Here is a 27,984-nt window from a genome sequence, read left to right as displayed (position 1 = left end):
AAAAAAAAAAAAAAGAAAAAATCCATATAAAATCATGTAAAATAAAACCCATTTTGTTGTAAACAGGCAGTACTGAGTAACCAGGAATTCATGGTTCCATCTGGATGTCAACTCTATTTCAATATCAACAAGGATTGGTCATAGGCCTAAAACACCCAAATATTTTCAAATATATTCACAAATAATCAGTCTTTATACATCATGATTTTTCTTACTGCATGTCAAAAACATGGACTTCTGCTGTACTCCCTAAAAAAAGAAAAATGAGCAATTATCTTTGCTTTTGGCACAAAAAATACAAATAAAGAATTACCAAATTAGTCTTTATTAGCCCTATCTTTCTTTCTTTCTTTTTTTTTTTTTTTACAAAAGTCTTAAATATAGGTTATGTAAACACTGTGCACACACTGGGAGTCTGATCCTGGCCTGTTGAAATCAATGGCAAATTTCCCATTACTGCGGTAGTGCAAGATCAAGCTCCAAGTTAGTATAGTACATACAAGGCTAAGTCATCGAGTGAGCCATGGATTCAGAACACCAAAAGCTCAAGGTGCCTGTTTCAAAACCAGCTGCCTGAGGAATCAGATGCAGTGCTGAAAACCTTCCTGCACATGTTGGAGTTTTCTTGATGGAGAGGGTATTCACAACCTTCCAACGTCTCTGCTTTCCCTCTCCTTGCAGTGTACCGTCTGCCAGAGGGTAGGCTTTCATACTTGGTCACGGAATGCCTGTGAAGATACAGTGTGGTGGTCTGGCATTAGCAAATTTATGCAAAACTGTGCCCACCTGTGTAGGTGCAGCTAGAGACAAGTACTTTATGTACAAAGTCACACTGCCACAATGCATGTGTATAATCCAACAATGTTTTAGCATCTGTGGACTAAGACACTTAACAGATTCTTAGGATTTCCTGGACATCCTCAAGTTCTTTAATCTCCCTCAGGCTTACCACCTTTTGGATAAGAAAACACTGTATGGAAATCCGGCACAGGCTCTGTAAATGTTGTTGCCTCTAGGTCTTAGCAAATAGGGATTAGGAAGAGGTAGTAACCGAGGCTTCTCACATGGCAGTGCAGCCAGTACTTTTTGGCTACTGGAAGGCATCTTTCACCTTATCATCTGGTTGTTAAGATCTCAGGAAAGCTGATGCCATAACAAAATAATACAGCACAAAACAGTTACGAGGTCTCAACACATGAGGCACCTTTACTGATGCTAATAAATAGCAGATCATAAGTTCAAGCTGGTTTATGGCTATGCACTTGCTCTCTCACTAGTGGAAAAGAGAACTACTGCCAGCAGTGTTTCCAGAGTATGATCAGTGATCTGATCATACTCTAGAGACCTGTGTCCTTCACATCAATTAGTTGATTTGCTAAGCCAAAGTAGAAAACTGGATAAAAGTGCACATTCAGAGCAAGGTCAGTGATCTTCTCAAAAGTCTTTCTGAATCTCAGAGGTGAGGGACAGGGAAGAACAGGTTAACAAGAAGTTGGTGTGCATGAGAGTCTGCATTGCACCTGCTTATGTTAGGCTGAAATTTGCCCTCTGTTGTGTATCTCCCATGGCTGCAAACACCAAAAATTCCAGATTGAGCAGCTGGGCTGGAAGGACACCTCATAACTTGTATCTGTTAGTTCTTACCTGAAAGGAGAGCCAACTCTGTCCATCTGCATACAGACTAAGAAGGGGTACTGTGAAAACTGCACCGTGGAGATAAAGTCTAATGCTGTTTCAATTTCCAAAGTAGTTTCCATACCAGTTTTTAGAAAGAAGGAATCCACCTCAACATTACCAGCTACAAACATAGCTATCCTGCAAATAAATTCAGGCATTGCAATTAATTCAATACACATCAATAAGGCAATAAACTGCAAACACTCTAGAATCCCCACATTAAATCTGCCCTCAAAGGAGCCTGTTTCAGGTAAATGTATATAAATTCAGAAGAGAATTGGTAGGAATTGGCATTTCCCAAGTGAGTTGGGAAAAGAGAACTACCAGTGTTCTCCATACCCATAAATGCTCTTCTTCAGCTCATCTGAAAGGTCTTTTATATTTACATTTTTCTCACTGGAACTACTAGAGCTGAGGAGCATGAACTTCATAGAGCTACAGCACCCACTGGGGGGTATCTCACCGGTTCTTGACATTGGTTTTGGACTCCCTGTACCACAGGCTGAACTCCATCCCTCCTGAGATGTCAATGGCCAGGCCCCCTTGGAAGTCTGCACTTGCTCTTGGTCCGGATTGCAGCTGGAACTCCTGGAGATGTGAGGAAGCACAGGTATATTCCTGTTACTGGCTGCAGACCTTAGTGGTTTCCATCCTGCCTTCTGTACTACTGCCAGCAGGCTCTGCTGGGAGGCCAGCTCATAAGGAGCAAACTCCTCTCTGCAGCTCCAGCATTGATGCAATGTAGTGTGGCTTTTTCAGCACAACAAAAGGTAGTATGAATTACAGCTTCAGTGGCACCTTATCTGCCATTGGTAATTTGCATTTAATGCATTTTCCATCAACCATCAAGTATGATTATAGCTTCTTGAAACCTCTGTGACTGGATTAGGAACCTACCATCAGTTATGCAATCAGTTATGAAGCAGCTATAGCTCAGGAAGACAGCAGCTCGTTCTTTTCAAATTTTGACACACAGACTAGATTCGAAAATTCACTTTGCTTGGCAATCTAACTCACTTTATATAGTTGTTTTGCTTCCCTAAGAACTAGTGGATTAATTAATTGTTTTACAAGAGCCACTAATTCAGAAAAAGTTCATTCTGATCATGTCCCTCACATACAAGGACACTGCTTCCTCTCTGCCAGCTGGTTGTCTCTCATCCCAGGATTTGTGTGTCAGTAGCATTCCCATCACCTGCAGGCATTTGCAGGTGTGTGAATACCTAATTGCCTCTTTTTGATGTTCAGGCACCTTAAAAGTCTCTCTCCTGCTAGCTACCCAGTAGCTCAGTGGTTCCAGATAAGGCTTTCCCAAGGTTCAAGAAAGAAGTAGGTGGATACAGTCTATCATCCTAAACCCCTATAGCGGGGAGTAGCAGCTGGTGAGGCCTTATTCAATTTGAAGCTTTCCTTCTATAATCAAGGACTTTCAGAACTGTGGTGGTTGTCATAGTTATTTTTCTTTTTATTTAGGGTAAACAATCAGTCTCTTTGGTAGAGCCAACTTAATTGCTGCTGAAGTGGGCTTGAGATTGAATACAAGAATGTAGCTGGCTGGCTGTTGCTTACAGATTCAGTATGACCATGCTCACTGGAGGCATTGCGTGCTCTCATTTCTTACTTTTCCACAGGTAAAAGCTATGGCTTGGGAGTATTGTCCTTCCAAAAACAAGGGCTGTTTTTCTATATATTGGAAGGAGGGAAAGAATAATTTCTGAGATAATTAATAAATCCTTGTTAGTCTGTTTAGATATGGCAATAAGCACTGCTTTATTTTACTTCTCTTTTAATAAGGATTGAATTGTCAGTAGCTGTTAATGAGTGAGGTAGGTAACAGAATACATTCTGACAGAGATGCATATGCACAGCCAGAGGAGCAGATATTTTAAAATGCACTGTTAAATTGCACCTAAGAATATAAGAGTACATCTGGCTTGCAACGCTACACAACTTGAGTCTTTAAAGGCATTAAATTCCCTAGACCTTCAGCTAGAGTGAAGTCAAGTTTGTCACTCAAACCAGCAGTGAATCCAGGGAGCGCTGCTCTTGTGTTTTACTAGCTCGTCTATGTCCTAATTTAGAGGTCAGCACTGTCCTTTGCCTCATGTGCAAATCCAGGCCAGGCTGATGGGAGGTGTAAATCACAGGGACCTAGCCTTCTCAGGAGCAATATTTTTCTGTCCCTTCCTATTTTAAGCTTTGTGTGTCACTTACTGTGGAAAATGTCACCCAAAATATTGGAATTGGTAGTTAGTTGCTGTTTAAAATGCTGATATACTTTGTTTCAGTGAAAAGTACCTTTATATTTTGTACTGATAGCTCTACTGCACAGAGACTGCTCGGAAAGGTACTTCTTTGGGACCTGGCTATCTTCCACAGGGGTCTGGCTTTTGAATCGTTTCTCTGACCTATTAATAAGTATTTAATTTCTCTGTGCTTTTGGCAAGTGTGTTGCTTAGGAGAAATATTAACACTGCTAAACTTAATGCAGGTGACTTTGGAGTCTCGAATACAGTTTTATGAGAGTTGTTTATTTTATAGAGGCAATGATAGCTTTTGGACTGTTATTCTTAGCTGTCAGACTGTGCCGTGAGAGTTAGCAATGGCTGTAAAACACTGCCTCGAGTTATGTGAGAAAAGATGTTACAGACAGTGGGCAGGAGCATAAAATCTTGGAAATCACCTCTCCACGAAGTGTGCCTACTGGGATTACTGCGGCTGTAAAGTTAAAGAGGAACTTATTTAATAGATTTTACAGTACTGTAAGTATCAATCACTCTTGGTCTTGCAGTGCAAAATGATCCTCACAAACATCAACAGGGAGACAGCGCTTTTCTAGTATTTAAAAATAACTTTTCTCAAAAATCATGCTGCACTGTTGCAAGAGTGACGAAGTATTAAATAAGTTATTTTCAGACAATTCAATGTCTCTGTTTTTAAGCTCAAGTCATGGTTAAATGATTTGTCAGGTAGAAGCATTTCTAATGAATCTTAACTGGGCTACATGTAACAGTCCAAACACAGTTGATGTTGATGCTGTTCTGGAATGTCAGTGTTAAACCATTCTTAGAAAAACACACTATGTTTAGAGTCACTCAGCCCAAAGCTGTGTTCAATGGTATTTTGAACAATTTTTGCTTTTGTGGGGCTAGATGAAAGAAAAGTGCCTTTCTGGTTGTAAATGCTCACTTTTGGTTGTGTTCACTGACTGAATCCTAAGAGACCAAGGCAGCAACCATGCTAGTGGCAACTGAAGGGAGAAAGCAGGGTGGGATCCTATCTAATCATGGTGCTGCCCAGGCTTCCAGAGAGTCAGTGGCTGACCGAAAACGATACGCTCTGATATTGCTAAAAATGGCACGTAGTCCCAGCACTGATGTGCTCCAGACTTTTATGAGGTTCTCTGAAGATGAAGAGTGGAGAATCTGCTAGCTGGCAGAGCTCTCGGGGTGTTCAGCCAGCTGATTCTGCCAGAGTATGTATGGAGCTTGATGCATGCACAGCAGATGGAAATATTTAGTTCTGTAAACACCATGCTCATATGATCATCTTTCTCGTCTCTGCAGCCTGTTTGTTAAACAGGCCATGATAAAGATTTGCCCCATAATCTGTGTGTGAGATTGCTATTGGAATGAGCTTTAGTTTGACAATTTCTGCATTACCTGGGAAGCTCTCTAGACTTATGATACTCTTGTAAAGTGGCTGTGCTGGGTTCAGTATGAGGAAAGATGTTATGAGCATGGCATGTTTACATGTTACTTTTGATCGGAGTGGATTTTCTCTTCATCCGCTTTTGGCATTTTCTTTCGCCAAGAATTAAAGGGGAACCAACAGCCATCTGCCAGGTAACAAGGTCATCTCTCTGCACTTTAGCATATAAGTCATATTGCCAGTAATAGCCCCGAAGTCGAGAAGTTCTTTGAATACCCCAGTTCATGGAGTAAAGTTTGAAACATTTCTTGAGCCCAGTGTTACAATTAAATCTACAAGTTCTAAGGTGACACTTCTTTGGAATGAGCAGAAATATCAAACCAAATTCTGGCACTGCACTTTAACATGTCTAGACGCTTAGTCCTCCAATAATATTAGATGTGGCTGGTTATATTCGTATATGAGCCTATATTTAAGCATAAAAAGAACTGATCACTTGAGGTGACAATTATACAAAAACTTTGTAACACCAATCTTAATTCTTGTTTTAGCCTGGCTGTAAGCATATGAAACTTGTACCTCATAGCAATGTTCTTTGAAGGTGTGTTAGCTGGGAAAACCGGACTACTGGTGATTCATTAATTCATGACCTTACAGTTATTGTCTCATTGCACATAAGATCTTTGGACAATTTTTGAGGAGTAAAACTTAGAGTAAATGAGAAACTGTTGGAGAGGAGACAACAGCTGATAGGAATATGAGTTTCTACTCTAGCATTTTCACAGTTGGATTTGGTTTTAGTCAGTGTTGCTGTGTTTTCTAGAATGATATCTGTTCTTGCCATTGTCCTAGCTTTTTATGTAGTTTCATTCTTGCCTTTCATATTTATAATTTTTCTATTTCTCCCATATAAGAGAAGCCTACATAGTATCAATCAGATTTATTGACATTGAAACGGGAAAATAAGACGCTGTATGTGGAAGACAGAGCATTTCTTTTTAAGAGACAGAAGAAGAAGCAAAAACATGCTATTAGTACCTGTGAGTAGTCTGTCAGGAGGATAAGTCCTTTCACGACGCTAATGGGATCTCCAGTTGCTGAGAGCATTTTAGACATTAAGTCACCATACCCTTGGAAAAATGTAACTGGCCTGAGTTGAATATCAAACAAAATGGCTGACATGCCAGCAAAAGAGTCCAGGTTTTCCTCGCCTTCATCAGGAGTTGCAGCTATTATAGTCTCTAGACCTTGAGCTTCAATCACCACCTAAGAAGTAACAGTGGTGCAGAATCAATGAAAACGCTCTGCCTAACACAGGTTAATAACAACCATGCACGTTCTCTAAATGTCTAAAAGCCTAACTCTAATTTATTTAGTTGTAGATTAAAAATTATGAGGTTATGACTTAAGGGAACAAGGTGTAGCAACTAGAATAATGGAAAATAAAATAATCTCACTTTGCCCACAAGTGCAATCTTACTTTTCTTTCAATCACTCTCCTTTATATATGTGACCATTTTCCATACACATACCATAGACACAAAAAAATTTAGGAGGATTATAATATTGAAGGCACTTGCCAACATTCAAAAAATGCCAAAGTGGAGATATCTCATTTAAATCTCTTTGATTCAAAGAGGGGTTTATTATTGTCTCCTGCAATTTTTTTTCCCTTTAGTGGACTGTTATCTGGCCATTGCAGCAAACTTTATAGTCTTAAGCGTTAACTGAATTAAGGAGTTCTAAGAAGAAGCCCACATATGGGCTTATTTTTTTTAGTGCAGTGTGGCTGTTACCTGTCCAGCATGAAGTTGAGCATTTCTGTCAAAAGCATGGATGTTCAAGTTGCTTCTTCTTAAAATGCCAGAGCCTGAATAGAGGATGTCTAGGCTGTATGTGGATGATATATCAGGACCACCTTAAGTAAAAAAGAAAGAAGCTACCTGTGACTAAACTAGTGGATTAATCAGATGTTTGGGAATAAAAGCAGGGTAATAAGACAGTTTCCTGGTTACATACGTGTAATATAGCCAGAGTAAGCAGAGGAAGATCCTGGCTTGGAGAAGCGCTCATAATTATGAGTACGCATGTCCTTCAGAACTTTCCGAACTGTTTTGCTGTAGTATTTTGAAACAAACAGATGAACAAATAAGAACATAGACACAACAATGATATGATAACTCTAACAATATACTACTACTTTTTAGAAACATAAAATCTAAGAAAGCGTCTTTCGTACTGGGAAATTCACTCTCTCATTTTCCCATGAAAGGAAATTAAACTTATGCCTCTAAGTCTCTCCTAACTCAGAGATTCTTCTCCAATTTGAGCTACTCCTGCAGTCATAGATAGAAAGACAAGCAAATGAAGGTCTTCCTTGGAAATTAATATTGTTGAGCAGAAGAGATATTTTGATTATTTTCTGTCTACTACTTTGTTTATATCTTTTCTTGTTCATTAGTTCTTGAAAATCCAAAAGCAAGAGTCCCACCAAATGGACAAAATTTCAATCAACAGGAGAAGTTTCCTACAGCGATGCAAGTTAGATGCCTAATTCTAATTTGTACCTCTGAAAATGGAACTAGCTGTTAATGTCATTGAAATGCACAAGTTTATTCTGAAATATTCATTCTAAAAGTGGCACAAACGTCAAGCATTCTCTTATGCTGCCTTTAAATTTTACAGGAGTAACTAATAAGAACCTGTGTTTTTCACGTGTCTGCAAAAATGTAAGAAATCGATGTATTTATTTAAACAGAATTTAATGTACCTTGAAGGCTTTTCAAGCTGAAGTATATCTTGGATTATGGAGAGCATGTACTTGTTCATTTCCAGAGGCAGTTCACCTATGGAGAGCAGGATGTTTTTCACTTCCATGTAGGATGGGTTACTGTTCAAGATGATAGCAGCTGCAGTGGTTCGCACTGTCTTTTCATGGACTTTACGATTCTGGTGGTATATCCTATTCATTGTTTTCCTCACCTGGGGAGGAAGTAGATTGTTCAGTCAGTGCTGAACTCGCATTGATGACTGGGCAAAGTAATGCTTAGAATCTCATTTAGAATATCATCTTAAGCTTTGTTTATAGCTAAGGCTAATATATTAGGATATATTTTCAGCTCTCCATGGCCCTTTTGGAATGCATGAGACATGTTCAGCTCAGTGACCAATTGGAGAAGTGGATATCTGCTATGCTCTCTCAGATGCAGTTCAAATACAGTCTTCCACACTATGACAGCAGGACTGTAAATAAATGGGAGTACTAAGATCAAAATGCTATGTCAGTAATAAGATCCAGAGAAAGACTTACTTAACTGTTAAGGAAAGATACATTAAAATAAAAAAAAAAATTCTGCAATGTTCACTTTGCACTTGTGGTGGGCCCACATCCCTGACAAGTTTGAGTCATCTTTGTTACATGTAGAGCCATGTGGCCTCTGATAAGTGCAATGCCTGGGCAGCACCCTGACAATTCCAGCAGATATGAAATGGGCTGCAGGGTAATGCAGCAGAAGCAGGACCTCTGCTATTTTAAATTGTCTCTCTTACCATTTTGGGCTGCAGCTATTTCACTCTTCACAGATCATCTATTCTCCTGGGTAATGTGAAAGCACAGGAGCGGGGGTTACACATGTTCCTATCTGTCTCTAATGTCTCCTGCATGTCACAGAGGAGGCAGCTCCCTTGCAAAGGAAACTCCAATTTGCACTGCAGATTTCCTCCCACCTTTAATGGTTGCATCTGACTCTGGAACCAAAGGTTAAGTAACACTGCTAGGCTGCCAGCTGGGTTTTAGCAAACAAAAATGCATGGAGTTTTCTGGCTAGAAATGAAGCACATGTAATAATTTCCCAGTGAAGAAAACCATACGTGTTGTCATCTTTAAGAGTGAGACTGACAAATGTATTCTGTTTAGTTATACTTTCATTAATACAGTCTCCTGTGCTTCTTTTCTTGGGCAGTATATTTCCTTACCTCATTGGTGAGAAAAGAAGGATCGTATCTCTGTAAGGTGGTAACAGCAGCATTGCTGATGTGCCCTTCTTCTGACTCTGCATACTTCAGAAGCAGTGGAATTGCTTCAGGAAGGAGTGCGTTCTTCAGTGCCAACAGGTACATCCTCACATTATCATCTTTCTTAGGCTTTTCCAACCTACCGAGAATCAACTTCTTGGCTTCTACAACAGCCTAAAGAAAATAAACAGCATGTTTAAGTGGTTGTCATAATTCCACCTCCTTCCCCCTGAAAACAGGAGCAGCAGGACTGACAGGCTGGGCAGAGAGGAAGAGTTTTGTTAAACAAGGGAAAACTGAGAATAATCCACAGGAATTGGAAAATATTGGATTAAAGTAAAAAGCTGGTAAAACAGATGGTTAAAAAAATTACTCTGTTTCTTAAACTCAGGAATTCATGGGCTTAATTTAAAACAGGGAGGAATATGCTGCATGTGTCCCTCGTGCTCTCCCATGCTCAAAACATCGGCAAGGTTTGTTCATGGGTGCTGCAGACCAGAATTCAGCCAACAGCAAACAGCAAATATTTACCGGAAGCTTGCAGCCTTCTCTGTCACACAGCTTTCGGATGAGTGCTCCCATGACAATGACAAGAGTTTCTCTGATTTCTTCATTCGCAATATCACCCTTGAGCTTTGACTGTTAGGCAAAAGCAACACTGTTAGTCCCACTGTCGAAGTATGAACCACATGACGCACGCTACAGCAGGCTGACTGTGGGCATTAGTACAATACAGAGGCAGCGATCACTAATGTCCTGGGCTCAGGCTAAGTAGAGCACTGGACTGTCATTACATATAATAACCGAGTGCCCTTTTTCCCTTCAGGTGCATTTAGTGTTTCAAATAGCAGAATTCACTTTGAGGCTTTGTTTTGCTTTGATTTTTAGAAAAGGAATGTTAAATGATGGCAGGACTTTGTTAGGCTTTTCATTTCTAATTGTTCTGTTAACACTCAGAATAATGTTTGTTTTCCAGGTAGTAGATGCTGGTAATATTTTCAGAGTAAACTGACTTTTTGTCTGGATTTTACAAATTGTATGTGTTTCTGGGATATATGTTCCTGGTACGCTTCAAGGAAACCCTGGAAGGGGTAATGAGGAAAACTGGAAGCAGTCCTTTTTCCTTCCCTTCTCCCTTTGACAGGGATGATGCTCAAAAGTAATAACTTCACTGTATTTGTTTTGACACTTGACTTACAGTTAAAGTTCTCAGGAGCATTTCACTGGGGTGAGAAGCAAATCCACAGGCATATAGGAATCGCTCCTGCAGGATGGAAGTGCTGGCATCCTTAAAGTCAAGAAACTCTAGTATGGCTTCCAGTGATGCTGGTGTCTGAGCAGAGGTTATGGCATCCACTATCTGTGGACTATAAAGATGTGAAAATTAACATATCATTATAATGACCTAGAAAATACTGAAAGGACTTTGCTGCATATGGAAATAAGTTAATGTGCTGACAGATCTGTTCATTCCAGGTAAGATACAGAATTTGTTACAATTTCCAGCAAAAATTATGTCCCTGAATGCTTCCATATTAAAATAGCAGATAGACTCCAGAAAGTACTGATATCCATGGATAAAAATATCCATGCAAATACAGGATAAGGGTATAAATCAGGAAAAAAAAGTGTTTTATTTCAACTGAATGATCAGCAACTTAAGAAGAACAGGCTTCTACGCAACCTTCTATGCTTCCTGAGTTACTCACAGGTTTATTATTTCTGTTGTAAACTGCTATGATTTGCTTGAAAGATGCAGAATGTGCAGTGGTACTCAGAAATGATTTTCAGCTCCCAAGTTTAAATGCACATGCTGGTCACACATAAATTCCAATCTGAGGACAATATCCAGGCATGAACCACCCCCTTCTCTGGTGTATTTGCATGTGAAGGCAACCAACCGGAAAGCCAAGAACAAATCAGAGTGTGTTCCAGAACTAGCAACAGGGATGAGAAACTGAAGGCTAAGCTACAAAGCACGTTTGCCCTGCGTTTTAGTTATACTCTTAGTGGCCAAATAGTACAGATTTAAAACAAGCAAACAAAAAAACTCTTATTTTCCTGTAGATGGTACTGAATACTGTTTTTTGTATTCTTAGGAAATTACCAGAACTAAACTTGTTTGCATGCAACTTGCTCTTCTGCAGGTTTAAGTAACTTAAACACTTTGAAAGCTTATTCACGATGACTTACAGGAGTTCTTTATTTTCGGTTTTAATAATCTGAAGTATCTCCTCTTTTGTAGCTTTTCTGGTGTTCTGAATGAAGGATAGAAAACTTCTTGCTGCTTCAGCTTTGGAAAGTTTTTCAGGATGCATGTGTTCTTTGATGCTTTTCCAGTGTTCCGAAAGCTGCAAAATAATTCATATTTTGTCAAATCTCTCAGTGCAATCCACATTTTGGAACAAAATGTGATTATTTAGACTGTCATTGGAATAAGATGACTTTTTTTTCCTTTGTAAATTTACTGTGTTTTCTTATATGTATGATGTTTGTCTTTTGTTACCGTTTTCTTTTACGTCAGTTTTTCTGAAGTAGGAGATGGACAATTCCCATCTTATAAGTTAATCATATTTTGTTACAACATAGTAATTTCTGAAGTGATTTGTGTGGAGCAGGAGTAAATGTCCCATAAGTCATTTCAATTTCTTATTCATAAAACTGCATAAGATATGAAAGGATTTGTGGTAAGTGTACAAAATGGTAGGAAAAAAAGATACTAGAACAAGTATCTGCTTCTTTGTATGTTGTTCCTATATTTATTCCTTATGCTACACAGAATCATAGAATCCATAGATTTTGAAGGGATCTGTATAGGTTGTGTAGTCCAACTCTCCTGCAAAGAATAGGGACATCCACTGCTCAGTCAGGTTGCTCAGAGCCTGATCCAGCCTTGCCCTCAGTGTCTCCAGGGACAGGGCTTCTACCACATTTCTGGGCAACCTGTTCCACTGCCTCACCATCCTCACTGTAAAAGACTTTTTCCTTATATCCAGTCCAAATCTCTCCTCTTTTATTTTGAAACTGTTTCCTCTTGTTCCATCACCACAGACCATGCTAAAGAGTCTGTCCCCTTCTTTCTTGGAGCTCTCTTTTAGTACTAAAAGGCCACTATCAGGTCATCTTGAAGCCTTCTCTTCTCCAGGCTGAACAGCTCCAGCTCTCTGAGCCTGTCTTGTAGGAAAGGCGTTTTGTCCCTTGGATCACTTCTGTGGCCCTCCTCTGGATGTGTTCCACTATGTTCATGTCTATTCCATGCTGAAGACTCCACATCTGGATGCAGTACTGAAGGTGAAACCTCACCAGCACAGAGTAGAGGGGCAGGATCACCTTCCTCAAGCTGCTGGCCATGCTTCTTTTGATGCAGCCCAGGCTACGGTTGGCTTTCTGAGCTGCAAGGGCACACTGCTGGCTCATGTCCAGCTTGCCATCCACCAATACCCCCAAGTTCTTTTTGGCAGGGCTGTGCTCAATCCTTTCATTCCCCAGCTTGTATTGATAGAGGGTGTTGCCTTGGCCCAAGTGCAGACCTTGCACTTACATTTGTTGAATCTTATGAGGTTCTCCTGGGCCTGCTGCTCAATCCTGTCTAGGTCCCTCTGCATGGTATTCTGACCCCCGGGCGTGTCAACCACCTCGCACAGCTTGGTGTCATCTGCAAACTTGTTGAGAGCGCAGTGTTGATGGCATTTATAAATTCACTGGAATCAGTGATCTTCATCCAGACACTGAGACATTTTCCACCCTCTCTGGACTCGATCCCGCAGGCAGTTCTTTGTCCATCAAACAGTCCACCCATCAAATTCATATCTTTCAGATTTGGAAAGAAGGATACTGTGGGCTACCACATGAAAGGCCTTACTGAAGTCCAGATAGATGACATCAGTAGCTCTTCCCTTGTCCGTTGATGCAGTGACACCATCATAGAAGGCCACTAGGTTGGTCAAGCAGGACTTGCCCTTGGTGGAGCCATGCTGCTTCTTCCATATCACCTCCTTGCCTTCTATCTGCCTTAGCACAGCTTCCAGGAGGATCTGCTCCATGACCTTTCCTGGCAAGATGTGAGACTGACAAGTCAGTAGTTCCCAGGGTCATCCTTTTTATTTTTCTTAAAAACAGATGTGATGTTGCCTTTTTTCCAGTCCAGGGACTTCACCTGATTGTCATGACTTTTCAAATATCATTGAGAGTGTCTTGGTGAGCAAATCTGATCTTTGCTCACAGCGTGAGGAACATTGCTTTTCCAGTCCCCTCCTTCCAAACCAATCGTTCAAGGGCTGTGTGAGCAGTTAGCAGAGAAGACTGAGGCAAAAAAGGTGTTGAGTACCTTAGCCTTCTCCTTGTCTGTTGTCGCCAGTTATGTTTCTGACTTGCATAAGCCAACACGGTACCAAAGGACCTGTATCTGTCCTTCCAGCTGCACTCGCATAAGAAACTGGTGCAGGTATTCTGACCTTTCCTCTCTCACTTGCCTGTGCCTCCATTATCTCAAATTATCGAGAACGTTCCTTGGTGAAAACTCAGCTGTTCTCTGTAGGAGTGTTTACTGCAGTGTTCCTGAGTGGGAAATAACACTAGCACCCATGTGACCTTCTCTAAAATACTTCCCCTCTTCATGGGTTTTGTATTAGGCAATAACACTTGAACCCACCATCAAACAGGAGTTCCAGCAGTACAGAGTGCAATTGCCATCAACTGTAACAAACAATAATTAGGCAACAGTGATTGAGACATAAGATATTTCCTGGAGATTAATAACCAGCTGGGAGGAGATCATGTTCTGAGGCACAGATGGGTCTGTTAACCTCAACTGGTCATTAGTGCTTAGCACCAAGGTCAGTGTGGCTATTATAAGCTGAAATTGGATAAACATATGGGGGCACTTTCTATTTTCTCTGCTGAAGTTGCACCATCACCCGGCAAAATTTCTCTAACATCATTAATTCCATTTTTTTTTTTTATGTACAGAGCTCAGTTCTTTTGGCTGCTCTTAGTTCACTTAGTCCTTAGCTCAGGAACACAAGGCAGGAGACCTAGTCTTCTTTTAGGAGACCTAGTCTTCTTTTAGGAGACCTAGTCTTCTTTTAGGAGACCTAGTCTTCTTTTAGGAGACCTAGTCTTCTTTTAGGAGACCTAGTCTTCTTTTAGGAGACCTAGTCTTCTTTTAGGGATTCTCTAACTGCTCAACTGCTACAAGGAGCAGCTGCCTTTTCCTGAAGTGACCATGACTTTAAAAAACAACAACCACAGCTGAAGTTAACAAGGGACTTTGTTTTCCTGTTGTGAATGTCAAGCTGTTTGGATTGAATAAGCCAGAGATTCAGGCTCAGATGCACACATCATGTGCATACATCTACCAAAGCTCAGACAGGAATTGGATTTTCTCTGATCAAATCACAGCAGTAATGGGCACTCTTGGAAAACTCAAGCCAAGCAGAGATGCCATAAATTAAGACTTGATTTTGACTGCCAGTGTCTTACCAGCCTATGCAAAGTTCCCTCAGGTTAGTTGGGGCCAACCATTGAGACCATATGGTATGCCACAGCTATGTCGGTTGTTAGCAGCATCCCTGCAGTGCTGCATCTAAACTCATCAGCCTGCCTTTTGCAGGATGTGCTCCGTCCAGCAGGGTGCTGTGATGTGCATCTGGAGCTGACTGTAAACAATGTGTCTCTACTCCTTGCGCATGGCATAGAGATGCTCATAATGAGCAACTGGGTTGGTATTTAGACCTTCATCACGAATTGCCAGCAATTCTTCCTTCTACTAAAAATAATGTCAAGTAGACAAGGGAACACTCCAAATGCATATGTTGCTTCTTTATATTAATTACTTGAGCAGTGAGAAGCAGCTTCTCATGTCAACTACTGCATGGCTTATCCTGTGGGCCTAAGCACACACAGCCCCAAGCCAAACTTTTCAAAGGTTGTCAACACAAAACAGAACAAAAATAATCTCCATTGCAGAAGGGGCTAGCACCTGTTTCTTGTAGGAACCATGAGCATAAAGAAATTTTTAGGAGCCATGAACTCTTCTGAAAAGAGCATGCTTTATGATGATGTCTAAATTTAAATCTAGGTCTAAACTTAAATAGAGATGTTGGTATTAATCTCACAGAAGTTGGCGCTGTCACCTGTGCAGTGGGGAGAATAATGGCTATTTTACTAAATTCATATAACTAGAGACAAGACTTGTTACGATTTGAAAATGGTAATGAAAACATAAATCTGCAGGACGTGTCATGTCAACATGCATTAATGTATACTATGATATATAAGCACCAAATGTTATGCTGCTGCTTTGGATACAGCGTTCTGTTTATAGACCCCATCTTTTCATAGCAGTTACTGTAAAATACAGTGAGAAAGCAAGACTTCATTCTCATCGTGCCATTAGGTTTATAGCTCAGTCCTCAGGCAGTGGTCTGGAATTATACCCTCTGTTTATTATCTTGGTCTGGATAATTATCTCTATAATCATTATGACAAACAGAGTTCCAAGTGACAAACTGGACAGCACAAACCCTGATGGGCAGAATCTGGGGAAGAGCACCTGTCCCTGCTCTGTTTAAGACCCCATGATGTTCCCTACTCAGAACTGCTTCAGCACGCATGCAGCATCATTTACTATTTCGTTTTCACTGATCTATTTTTTAATCTTCTCCACGACTCTGCAAGCTTTAGACAAGATAAATTCTTGCAGTGCAATTTTACTCCCAAATAGCTAGTTCCAATATAGTAAGGTTTTTGCTCTCACAAGGAATTGAGGATCAACGTTATATGCACTGAACAGAAGCCTTATCTTGCATATCAAAAATTGACAGACTTTAATTCAGTACTCCCATTCACTGCTAAACTCATTCCACAATGACAATAGCATCAAAACCATTTGCTAACAATCACTGTAGCAATTCATGTTAGTGTTTATGATTAATAATTTATTCCAGTAAAACAAAAGATGATGCATTAAAAAGGTTCTTGAAGTACAAAGTTTTTAGTGGATTTAAATGTTTAGGTATGAAAAAATTGGGAGTTTAGTTTGGTTGCTTTTTTGTTAGGGTTTTTTTTTTTTTCATGCTGATAGAGATGAGAAGAGTATTGAACTTGTTGAGAATACTAAAACCCCAATATATTTTTTAAATATAAAAATATTTATAAAGTGCCTGTAAATTATTTTAAATAAAAGACTTCCTTTAGGGTCAAGCAGTTAAAATAGGAAGATATAGTCCCTGCCTAAGGAATGGGTGGCTACCTTCAATTTCTATGAGCAGAGAACTATCTATAAACACTAGTCACCCGTCTTTGTAGTCATTTCCCATCCCATTAACCAGAGGAAATAAGTTTCTGCCAGCTCAAGTTTGGCAAAGACGAAATAAAACAGGAGAGTGTTGCATATCCTAGTAGTCTGAGAAACACTGCACTTAATCTTTGAAAGATAGCAAGAAGGCTGGTATTTTTAGAGGGTATTTTAAAATACCCTCACGTGGTGGAGCACCATTGCATCACTACAGTGCTCCCTGCCCTGGGTACCTCTTCTAGTGGACCACTTGGACAGAAACTTCTATTTTCCCCTTGTTCTGCTCAATTAACCACCTTGAAATCCTACAAGTCTGTATTTACTTACTGAAGGACACTTCTTGCATTCAGACTTGACTGTCTCTGCTACTAGTGGCACGGAAACGTAACTGGAGTCCAAAGTCTTGATAACACCTGCAACATGCTTCCCAGCAATCAGTCCAGGGCCAGCTTCTGCTGATTGCAGTTCCAGTCTCTGCCTATGCATCCATACATTGAAAACACCATTAGAACTTAAACATTTTGAAGAAATGCAGAAATCTTATGTAGAGAAAATGAACAAACAGAAGTCTTCACAGACCAAAAATACAGGACACAGAGTTTTCAGACTCACTTTAAAATGATCAAGTTATGTAAAGTCTATGGCTTTTTTAAGGTAACAGAAATGTCTAATACTGGTAGGATTCTTGCTAAAGAAATGTGCCATAAAATACTTGAACAACAAACTTTCTGAAGCATGGATCAATAGTTTCTGGTAAACCATACAGATTAATACACATTAATGAAATATTTCATATATTTGTTTACAACAAGATCTGAAAAGAGGAGTTTTGAATGTTTTGGGGTTTTTTTCTTTGTTTGTTTTTTAATAGCATAATGCTAAGGAGGTACCTAAATAATTTCTCTTATATGACTAGCTCCAAACTTTCAGTGTTTTAGAATCTGGGGTCAGACACAGATCTAGCTTTCACTACTGCTTCCTTTCTATGCAGTTTTTTTTTTCTATCCTTATGAACTTTGACATAATAGAAATGAAGATCCACCTGGAGTATTTTCTAGCAATAAGAGGATGCAGAAACAGAACTCCCACAGAAGTAATGTGTTTTTAAAAGTGTTGTGGCCAGTTTCAGCTGCTTTAATTCATTTTTTATGGGTGCCATTATTTGTTATCTGCAGTATGGGAGAGCCTTTAATCAAAGTCGGACTAGGTACCATAAGAAGACAAAAGAGATCTAAATTCTACCCAAAGAGTTCAGAGCCTTAGATCTTAAAGCTGCGAGACAAACATATGTAACCTGACTTGAACCATAAATCCTATTACCACCAGTGACAGTCAAATTTCCCAACTTACTTTGAAACTATTTTGGCACCTGTTTTTCGTCGGGAATTCAGAAGGAAAACGTAATTCTCTTCTGCCTTAATGGATTTAATGAAACTGTCTTCCAGCACATAAATTGTGGCAGATGTGGCTTTTGTGCTGACGTCTAAAATCTGAAAGTAATTAAAAAATAAACCAGAAGGAAGGCTGGTAAATAAACAGCAGACTAGGAGAAGTTCTCACAGTTCCAAATCACAGCAAAGTACGTGATGAAATATAGCAAGATGAACTAGGTACACATGGGCTGATTACATCTCAAGCTAATACTGCAAACAAGGAACTCCCAGGTTTTCACAAATTCCCTCTGCCACAAGTCACTCATTTTGTCACCATGTGTTTCAAAATCAATATGAGAAAGAAAAAGGGTGGAGGGTAGGAAGCTGTGAAACAGGCTGTGGCTGGGAAAATGCCCCGTCATACCTTTAGTTGAAAATATACTTCAAAAAATATCAGAAGCTATTCTAGGAAAATCATTTATCAATGAGATTGCCATATTCATACCTGGGCAGCACAATGAGTAGTTTTGTTTGATGTGTTTGTAAACTATTAGAAGTCTTCATGGCAAGTGTGAAAATCAGGAATTCTGTCACTGTGTTAAGCTAGTTTATAAACAGAGCATATGTTACATTCAGATTTTTCTGAGCTGAGGAGGGTTAGCTTCTCACACAGAGAATCCCAATGCCCTCAGCATGTGTTCAGCTTGTACTCAGTAGTAACCTCTTCAGAAAGGCAATTCTAATAGGGAGGGATCATTAAGGCCGTAGTAGGGCTTTAGGCACCTCGGCAGCACATCTGTATTTTACCTGGATTTACTCCCCCCCACACACAGCAGGAGTCCACTCAGGAGCCAGGGCAGCACTTATTGTGTAAGCATTTATTGTGTAAACAGAATGCTATGATGTAGCAGCTGTGTTACAATTATCACTGTTTGTCCAAAAACCACGTGAACATGTTTGCTGGACTCAGTACCAACTGAGCCAAGGTGGTTTAAACAAGAGAATCACTTTCCTTTCTCTGTGTGGGTATTACATATGAAACTTGTTCTAGGAGTACCCCAAATGTATATGTAGTATTTGTTTTCAGTAATGCCAAGAAAGGCCTTTTGAAATATGGAAAATAGCTAATAAGGATATATTTAAAATAGGCAGAAAGGATTTTATCTTATTAAAGAAATTGTACCTGGTTGTGGCTGGTAAACCCTGTTTTTTCTATTTCACAGGAGTCCAGAGCTTTTATTTTAGTCACTTGATTTTGCCGCACTTGGTAAGTAACATTGCATTGCCCAGATATGTCCACCTTGGGGAAAAAAAAAAAAAGAGTTAGAGTAGGACAATTTCCTGAATTTCTCTTTTGGACTCCAGAACTCCTTCCAAAAATGAACAATTTTCTACACTGTTGGCATCTCATACATGAGATGCTGTGCTTTGGGGTCTGAGTTTATGTCTCAGTTTTGAATGTAAATAAAGACTGCTTTTTTAATTTTTTTTTTTAAGTTGTTTTCTGTCCGCATTCTACTAAATTGAGAAAAATACTTAAAATCAAAAGGATTTAATCAATTCTTTAAGCTTCTTGCAGCGACTTAGCTTGCATCACCAGATTGTCTTTTTATCTCCAACCTCAAATACAGTCAAAGGGCTGGTTTCTGCCACACTTCATTCCTTCTGAAGCCAGTTGAAGCCTCAGTGCTGCTTTTTAGATCAGAGTGGGCTCTGTCTGTTTTCCTGATGATTATCTTGCCAGATATAGCACCATACCTCACGAACACTACCAGAGTGCATCTGTAGCTGGAAAAGGCTAGCCAGACCTCTCTTAAGATTTTGAGTAAAACCAGGTTCATTTTCATATGAGTAGAAGTTTTGGACCTGTAGGAATAAAAAACAAGTATGTAACAAATGCAGTTAAATGAGAAATAAGTAGTTCAAACCCTTTCCATTTAAAGAAACAACATCTTCACTTCTTCCAATTGGGAAGCTGAATTTGGACCTGTTGTTGTAAATAAGCAGAGGTTACAGAGCCTGATGATAAGAGTACAAAGATTTTTTAAGCCTTCAGCTGTACCTAAATACAGTTTCAGTGCTGTGAAAAAATTGGAATTAAGGTGAAAAATGCTATATAGTTTTAAAAGTTACTCATTTTTCTTCATTAAGCTCAGATAATCCCTCCTCACCTGCATACAATATCTACTGCACTTTAATCACAGGCTGCAGAAAAACAGAATGAATCATAGATAAATCACAGAATCACTTAAATGACGTGTCAAACACATCACAACCTTTGAACTCCAGGGATCAACTGTTGTGCTTGAGCCTCCCCTTTGGCAATGAAAGACTTTGCACCTCCACTTTGCATTCAAGGTGCTTTTAAAAAGTGCACTTTTTCAGGAACTGTAAGTCAAGTCAGCATGTTATCTCAGGGCAACCCTGGAAAGTGAAATCACTGTGCCAAGGATGAAAGTATCACAGCACAGAAAAATCATAAAAGGAGTGTACGGTCCCTATTATTGAGAAAAATCCCAAGTTTTTAACACTATGTCTCAGTTTTAGCAAATAACTGCTTCTATCCATGTATTTGCAATGCTCTGAGAGCAGATATATTGTAACTGTGCTCTTTGGACACCTCAGCCTTCCTGCAGGAATGTGTACAGTTAGGAGCCAGTGCTTTCCTGTTTCTTTTTCTGTTGTGTAAAACTGATGACAAGGCTGAGTCTGAAAGTTACTGAGTAGACTTGATAGCAACTGCAATGCAGTAGGCTGAGCTAGTGGCCAGAATATGTACTCAGTGCCTATTTACAGCAAGAGGTAAAGATCCTGTTGGGATAGAGTGTCACATCCCTCACTGTGCTCCACAGAAGCAAAAGGGAGCATTAAGCCTTCCTGCTTTCTCACTGTCCCTCTACCAACTGAGTCCCACTGACTCAGGCTGCTGAGGGGAGAGCAGGACTGTTGTCTCAATGCTCCAGGCCACAAGCAACAGGAGGGTGGAGGAGCATAGAGAGCTGGCAAGAGGAGCTGTTAGTCAAACCTTGATTCTCACTGCCCAGAGTGCAAGGCGACAAGGGAATGGTTCCACAGGAAAAAAAATGTGGGGATTTTGCATGATTCTCTTTCTGGACAAGGCTGGAATGCTGAGAATTGCAATTTAAATTGGGCACTCCAGCAAGGAGAGTCTGCCTCAGTGCTCTTCCAGGGCAGGCTGTAAAACCTAGGCACCAGCTGAAATGCACTTGCACACACTCTTTTCCTTTTGATTTTTGGAGTGTGTTTCCTAGCACAGAGACAACATGAGTGTTTGCAGTTCTTTCAGAATCGAGCTCACTAATTTGGGAACATTGAAATTGCAGGTGACAATGAAGTCAGTAAGCAAGCTAGAGAGGTAAAGCAGTCAGGCTAAGATATCTGTTAAGGGTTTAAAGAAATTAACACCACTCCTCATAGACTTGGTACTACCTCCCTCTTTACATACTGCATTATCATTTCTGTCTTCAGGACTTGGATAAAATCCTAGCCTCACTGAAGACAGAAAAAACCTGCACAGCAACTGTGCATATATCTGTGTATTACCCGTATATCTGTGGCCAAAATACTGTTTACTTACATACATAGTGTTCTCAATGCACAAGAGGCTTAGGCTTTAAGGGCCTCTTGTGCAGGTGAATTATAGTATGTTTCAAATGACTCTACTTTGTACAGAAAGATAGGACACAGTGGCATGTCAAGAACAATGAGAGGATAGTGAGTTCTCCAAGCCTGTAACAAGAGATTTGCCCAAGGTGTCCTAGTGTTTGCATATGAACTCTGAAAAACAAGGTCTTACTTTTCCACGGGCTAACTCAAGCACCATGGGCCTCTGTAGAGCTTCCAGATATTCTTTCCCGATGATTTTCTCTGTGCTTTTTCCTTTGAAGATGTTTTTATCAGATGGACGTTCATTCACATTTTCTACTTGGACATTTCTTATCTAGCAAAGTAAAAGAGAGAAAATTCATGTAGAGAACAGACTAGTGTTGGCCTAGGGTAGGCTGAATAAAGTAAATCATTTCAAACCTAAACACCAAAACCAGTCTATATTTAGTGAATGTAATGATTTGTAGCTAGATCTGAGGATTTCAGCATATTGCCCCTCACATAGGTGCTTGTACAAAAGCTGTTTGAAGTTACAGAAGCTGTTTGAAGCAGTTTCAAAACACAGGAGAAGTTTGTGAAGTTTCTGAAGTTCTGGCTGTGGAAGCTAGATACATTCTTGTTAAGTCTTACTCTACAAGAAACAGCTAAATGGAGAAGCTGCTTTTAGTTGATGAGAACATGGGAGAATAAAAGATTTAGCTCATCTTCTGAAAACAAGTTTTTCAAGATTAGATTAACAATTAGATAGAGGCAGGAAAGGTTAGGCATGTTCTAAGTTATGTAATGGCATTCATTACCATAACTTTGATCAACTGGTCATCATCATTTTCAGGATTTCTCCATAAGATGTTGACATCTACACCAGCAGAAAACCGGTAGCCTGCACTTTTCTGCAGGGATGCTTTAGCCCGATCAACATAGACTTCAGCAGTGTAAGCAAATTTATATAATTTATCATTACTTAAGCTTGGTCCAGTAGTGTGCCCTGTTTGAAAAGGAAAACAAAATTGTTTTAGAAATGACTAGTACATAATGACATCTGAATTCTGTTTAATAAATACCCTTAGAAAAATTTAAAATGCAATTATCAACAAAAGAGTATGGGGCATTTTGATCCCCTTGCTTAGAGATCGTCCCACCAGAACAGTTGTTTTTTCTTAAATTGACACTAATTTTATGTATACAAGGTAAGAATATCCACAAAATCCTTTGGCTTAGCTATACACTTATATAGGTAAAAGAGAATCAGACTCTTTCCTTTGGCTATGTTATCATAAGAAATGAATGCAAAATTACTTGTAAATCAAAATGTCTTAATTACTCAAGCAATTTGTGTGCTTACAATTTGAGATGTACTGAAATCACTTGTTGGAGTCAATAGAAACTGTTCTCTGCACCACTAGCACATTTAATGGGAATCTTTCAGTTGACAGGTTTGCCAAGGGATGATATAAATATAATAGAGACAAGGGAAAAATATATTATTTACATATAATAGTTAATACCTTTTTCTTTAAAATAAATTACCATGCCTGTAGCTGTGATTCTGCTGTTAAGTGATGTATTTTAGGGGATACAAAAAGCCAAAATCCAGCATAAATGCAAGTTGTATACCTAGTGTACACCTGCATTAGTAACAAATTGGAGAAGCTGTTTCCCAGGGATTCAGTTTCAGTGCTGTTAGTGTAAATGAAGCCTGCAGCAAGCAAATGTCTTATTTTTCTTTTCTTTTATAAATTTACTTATAGTGTCCTGTGTCCTTTCTTATCTTATTTTCTCTTCTCTCATGCACAGCTCTGCAAGGAACGTGTAGCACTACAACTTTAGCCTCAAGGTATAGGCACTGAGATTGTGTCCCAGGAATGTGGCTAAGGAAAATCAATTTTTTCTTCAACACCCTTCAAAGACTGTGCTAAATAGGATATATGAGATACTCCTTTTCACTGTTTTCAGGGGCTTCCGCCTCTGCTGTGGATGGCTACAAAGGTCTCTTCCACACAAGACAAACTGATGAACTCAGTTTGTAGAGGGAAGGGAATGGAGGAGAAGCTGGCTGTACACAAAGTGCTGTTACATCCGCAAAGCAAATACACATACAGTGACCTTAGGTGTTATCTTAAGTGTCACAGAACTAGCCTCTTGCACCCAAATGCTGCACTGCTGAAACCACCAAGAATTTTTTATGGTGTTCAGTAGGTATCAAGAAGAAAGAAAAACTTTACAACAAAATTAATCAAAGAAAAGCCAAGTATTATCCTCAGAGAGCTGCATCTCAGTCTTATGACAAGTACAGAAAAAAGAAAAAAAAAAAGGAAGAAAAATTCACGACAGCATCTTGGACAAATTCTCAAGTGTGCTGTAACATAATCAGTGTGTTCAAAGTCCCTTGCAGAGAATAAGCAGGCTATCTTGATTTGTGTCATGGTCCTCAGTGTTTTATCTGACTCTGCTAAGTAAGTTTCAAATCACTGTGTCAGTAAAAAAGAAAACCAAAGCATTTTCTTATTCCACTGTCAGATTTTAAGTCCCTGGCAGGTAGAAGTGTAGATCCAACATGTCTGGACAGATACATTCTGCAGTGCTCAGAATCCAAAAAGCATTTTTTCTATGGGTTTGCTCACTTCTTTGCCCCGTTCCCGCTGACGTCATAGCAGTATGACAAGGTTAGCTTTGACCTAAACTGGCTGAGGATTTATGACAGCCAGAGATGTGGCACAGTAAGTTTGGCAATCCCAAGGAAAACAGCCTGTTTGCATGTGGGACCTCAAAGCTACAGCTACTGATTTTGCTGGGAGGCTAAAGCATTAAGATTGGCATGAATCTCTGTTGAATTTTTGGGGGGTCTGCTTAAAGTGAAAAAGATGTATAGAAACCTCCCTTCAGAATGCTGTGCCATTTCCTAGCCTTCTTTCTTCACCTTTTGCCCACTCCTATCACCTCCGAAACCATGCTGCCTTTGGGAGCAGAAGTATGTGCAGGGGATGGCAGCTCAGGAACAGCCCTGCTTCCTTGCAGCAGCTCTGAGCAGGCTGCTTCCTGCTTTGAAATGTCCTTTGCAGGCAGCAGAAATGGCAATGCTGGTGATTTAGTATTGACTGAGGTTGACAAGCGCAACCCGCTAGGTACTTTCTAAAGGCAGAGGATGACACAGTCTTATCTAAGCATAAAGGGTGGGGGAAAAGTATGTCCAAGAAAATTGATCCGGGTGCTGAGAGACATAAGTCTAATTAGTTATGGTGGATGTTTATGCTTTTCTCTCTCTCATTTTTCAATTAAAGGTAACTTTCACATATCCTTTTGCTTCTCCCACAATTCACCCCACTGATCCTTTTTTCTTTTTGACTCAGTTCTTCTTTCTTCCTCTCTTTCAGCAGTTGCTTGTCCCTATTTATAAATATGCTGTTCCCTGCTGAAGGAAAGAGCTGAGTAAAGGATACAGGCAGACAGTTTCTTGCAAGTGTCACAGAAAAAGTGACAGAAAGCTGTAGCAATATTCCTTCTTAAATAATACCAGTGTATTTCTGGGAGCTAGAGCAATACTAGGTTCTGAAAGCTTTCACCATTCCATATGCAGACAGTGCTCGGGGACCCTGGGCAGAAGGTGCATTCAGTCGTAAGACCAGCTTCACTGATGACAAAGCATGAGCCTGTGGTGGATCGTGGCAAGGGAAGAAGCAGAGATGAGGTAGTATTGAAGGCAACCCCGAGGAGTCAGCAGTTATCCCGGTGGAAATGTGGAAGCCAGAAGAGACAACTGGATAGAGTGGTCATTTTGAGAGGCAAGGAGTAAAATTGTGCCCGAGAGACAGAAATGCATTGTCAGTGCCCAGAACCAGTATTTAAAATAGCATTACTAAATACTCATGCCATCTTTCATGAGAAAAACACTGGTACTATTTAAGAAGGACTATCACTACAACTTTCTGATGTAAATCTTAAAAAAACCCAAACATCCATACTGCCTTCAGAGGCTTTTTCCCTTTCTGTTAAAGCAGGTCTGTGATCCTTGCAGCCCTTACAGCCATTTGCATTTCTGCTGATGGCAAACATCTTACTGCTGGAGGAGGGAGGAGGAGCGGACATAAAGGCTGCATTCTGCCACACTGTCTTGGGGGTCAGAAGTGCATGCTTTCAAGGTGGAGTGCATAACACATAGTTTGACTAGTAACGTTAAGTGTCTGTCATTAAGGGTAACATGCCAATTCTATAATTAAATCATGATACTGTATAAAACAGAAGGTTACACTGCATGAGTAGAGACAGCTGTCAAGTCCTGTGCCGTTTATTAATACATACGGCATGCACAGCATGTGTGTCTCTAACTACTAGCTGGCTCTACCTTCATAAATTATATTTGCCACTGTTTCTGATATTGGATAGCTTCAAAAACCAAATGCCATCCATTTACTTGAAAACTGGAACTGGAACTGCAGCAGGAAAGTTTCATGTGTACTGGTCTAGCTGATTTCAAAGAATATTCCTTTAGCATTTCTAAAAGGTCAATGCACAGAAAGGCAAAAACACTCTATCCTAATCCGAGCACTGTCACAGAGGCAGAAAGTGGCCTTCAGGCCAGTAGTTCAGCTCTCAGTTTCTCCACACAAGAGATAGATGAGAACTTGCAGAACTGAATGGAGGGCAAACTGGTGAACAAATGTTTGTTCACTGCACTGGGGATGCAAAGTGACAAAGAACTTCATATCAGTAAGTGTTGATTAGTTGATGTTACAAGAAGCTGGGAAGAGCAGGCACCAGAAGTGTGGCACATCAGTACCAAGCCATTAATGTCACTTGACAGTTTAGTGAGAGTTTTCTACTGCAAGAGGAACCACCTGTGAACTTCTCTGTTTTATAATTCCTGTCATAAAAGAGTATGGAGGCAGGCAGGAAGGTTGCTGCTCTATGCTTTCTCAGACATGGTGCCTGATAGGAATACTTCTCCCACCTTTTTAACAGTTTAACTTGCAGCTAAGTGCTCCCCTCCTTCTCTCCTCTCCCTGTGGAGGACATTCTCATTCAATTGAAAGAACAGACACTGGCTAATGCTGTAAGATCGCTGCTCCTGTAAGATTAATGTCAGATTGTTCACACACAGCCACCAGCAAAAGGCCCTTTTCCTCCTTCATTACACTACTGCTACTAGAGCAGGCAGTCTCCAGATTTCATGTCCTTGACCTTTATGCAGGACACCTGAGTAAAGCCCTGCTCCATCGGCCCATGCAAACACCCAGGTTTCTGTGACTTATTGCAGACCAAGCTCCCAATGAAATTAACGGGATGCTTGCTACTGACTTCAGTGGTAGCTGAGTCAACTGCTTAGAAGATGAAACCTGGACAGCTCAGAGCAGTTCCTGGCTCTGGTCCACTGGAGCACTTCTGTGTGTCTAATAGTCCCCCTCCAGCTGGTGCCCCACAGCGCTTCTTGACTAAGCAAGGTCAAGATCCGCAGTTTCCTGGCTTGCACCACTGCCTGTGTCACCTGAAGACATCACCTCTTCCCTCCCTTGTGCTGACACGAATGTTACCAGCACCTAAACCTTTTTAATTAACAAAGGTATTTGTCATTACTCTAGTACAGCTGAGTAAAAATGTTCACGCATCTGTAGATAGTTACGCCTTGGCTGACCTACCTTTAACAGAGGCTGAATATGTGGAAATGATGCAAAGGAACAGCACGGTAAGAACAATCATGCTGGACTGCCCCGAGCTCCTGACTGCAGCATGAAGTGCAAAAGCCTCCAAGAAGAAAGAGAGCCTCCAAGAAGCGAACTGCTGACAATGGAGCAGCGCTTGCAGAGGGAGCTGCCGCGCCAGTCACTCTGTTTATCTAGATGTAGTAAAGGTCAGATTCCAAATTCCACACTCAGGTACTAAGTTCATGGAAGGACTTCCAGTTAATTATTAAGAACTAGGGTAACTAGGGGTTTTTACCCATTTTATTGATTACCTCAGCTTTCATTTTTAAATGCCCATGCAGCCACATTGCTGAACAGTGAAGGCAGCCTCCAGACCTGGCAGAACCAGGAGGTCCCTCCACTCCTCTGCTTTACCAAAGGTGTGCTGCTGCCAGGGGCTGAATTCTCACTACTGTTCTCCAACTTCATGTATGACTGTATGGGCAATCCCAGAAGCAGATGCTTTGTAAGGGTCTGGGAGAAGAAGTACTAGGGATTTATCAGTGCCATAAAAAAAAAAGAAAATGATGCTCTGTTAAGGAGAATGATGTGCAATATCAGTTCCTTGGCTTTTATATTGTACAAAAGAAACTCTCTTTTTTAGCAGCCCCTATATTAATTCATTGCAGCAGAAGATTAGAGACTGAAAAGATGAAACAAGCCAGCCACT

At 40.2% G+C, this 27,984-nt stretch overlaps 1 protein-coding gene and 1 long non-coding RNA gene across 5 annotated transcripts in view; one reads left to right on the top strand and one right to left on the bottom strand.

Annotated features, from left to right (window-relative positions):
• Positions 1 to 24,948, top strand: part of LOC116238898 (uncharacterized) — a 67,692-nt gene extending 42,744 nt beyond the window's left edge. For 2 of the 4 annotated variants that reach the window (XR_016466118.1, XR_016466117.1), the window contains 4 exons: positions 9,291 to 9,441; positions 19,236 to 19,279; positions 22,472 to 22,571; positions 23,434 to 24,948. This is a non-coding gene — a long non-coding RNA (uncharacterized LOC116238898). Of the gene's footprint in view, positions 1 to 2,204; positions 2,288 to 9,290; positions 9,442 to 18,172; positions 19,035 to 19,235; positions 19,280 to 22,471; positions 22,572 to 23,433 lie in introns of those variants that run through there. The other 2 variants (XR_016466119.1, XR_004169001.2) reach the window with 2 other exon arrangements.
• Positions 13 to 27,401, bottom strand: MTTP (microsomal triglyceride transfer protein). The gene is made up of 18 exons (XM_031608826.2): positions 27,270 to 27,401; positions 22,437 to 22,624; positions 21,830 to 21,973; positions 19,771 to 19,878; positions 19,196 to 19,312; positions 17,990 to 18,129; positions 16,967 to 17,117; positions 11,536 to 11,693; positions 10,541 to 10,709; positions 9,874 to 9,981; positions 9,304 to 9,516; positions 8,099 to 8,310; positions 7,348 to 7,445; positions 7,125 to 7,246; positions 6,367 to 6,594; positions 2,141 to 2,265; positions 1,645 to 1,815; positions 13 to 728 (listed from the first exon to the last, which is right to left on the bottom strand). Exons 1-18 carry the CDS (start codon positions 27,328 to 27,330, stop codon positions 560 to 562), a joined length of 2,682 nt encoding a protein of 893 aa, XP_031464686.2. The 5' UTR covers positions 27,331 to 27,401; the 3' UTR covers positions 13 to 559.
• Between the last annotated feature and the right edge of the window lie 583 nt (positions 27,402 to 27,984).

Source organism: Phasianus colchicus, chromosome 4, assembly GCF_987193195.1.
Source record: "Phasianus colchicus chromosome 4, bPhaCol1.hap1.1, whole genome shotgun sequence".
NCBI classification, from domain to species: Eukaryota; Metazoa; Chordata; class Aves; order Galliformes; family Phasianidae; genus Phasianus; species Phasianus colchicus.
The sequence above is the reverse complement of the archived record's forward strand: the minus strand, read 5'-3'. Positions and strand labels throughout refer to the sequence as shown.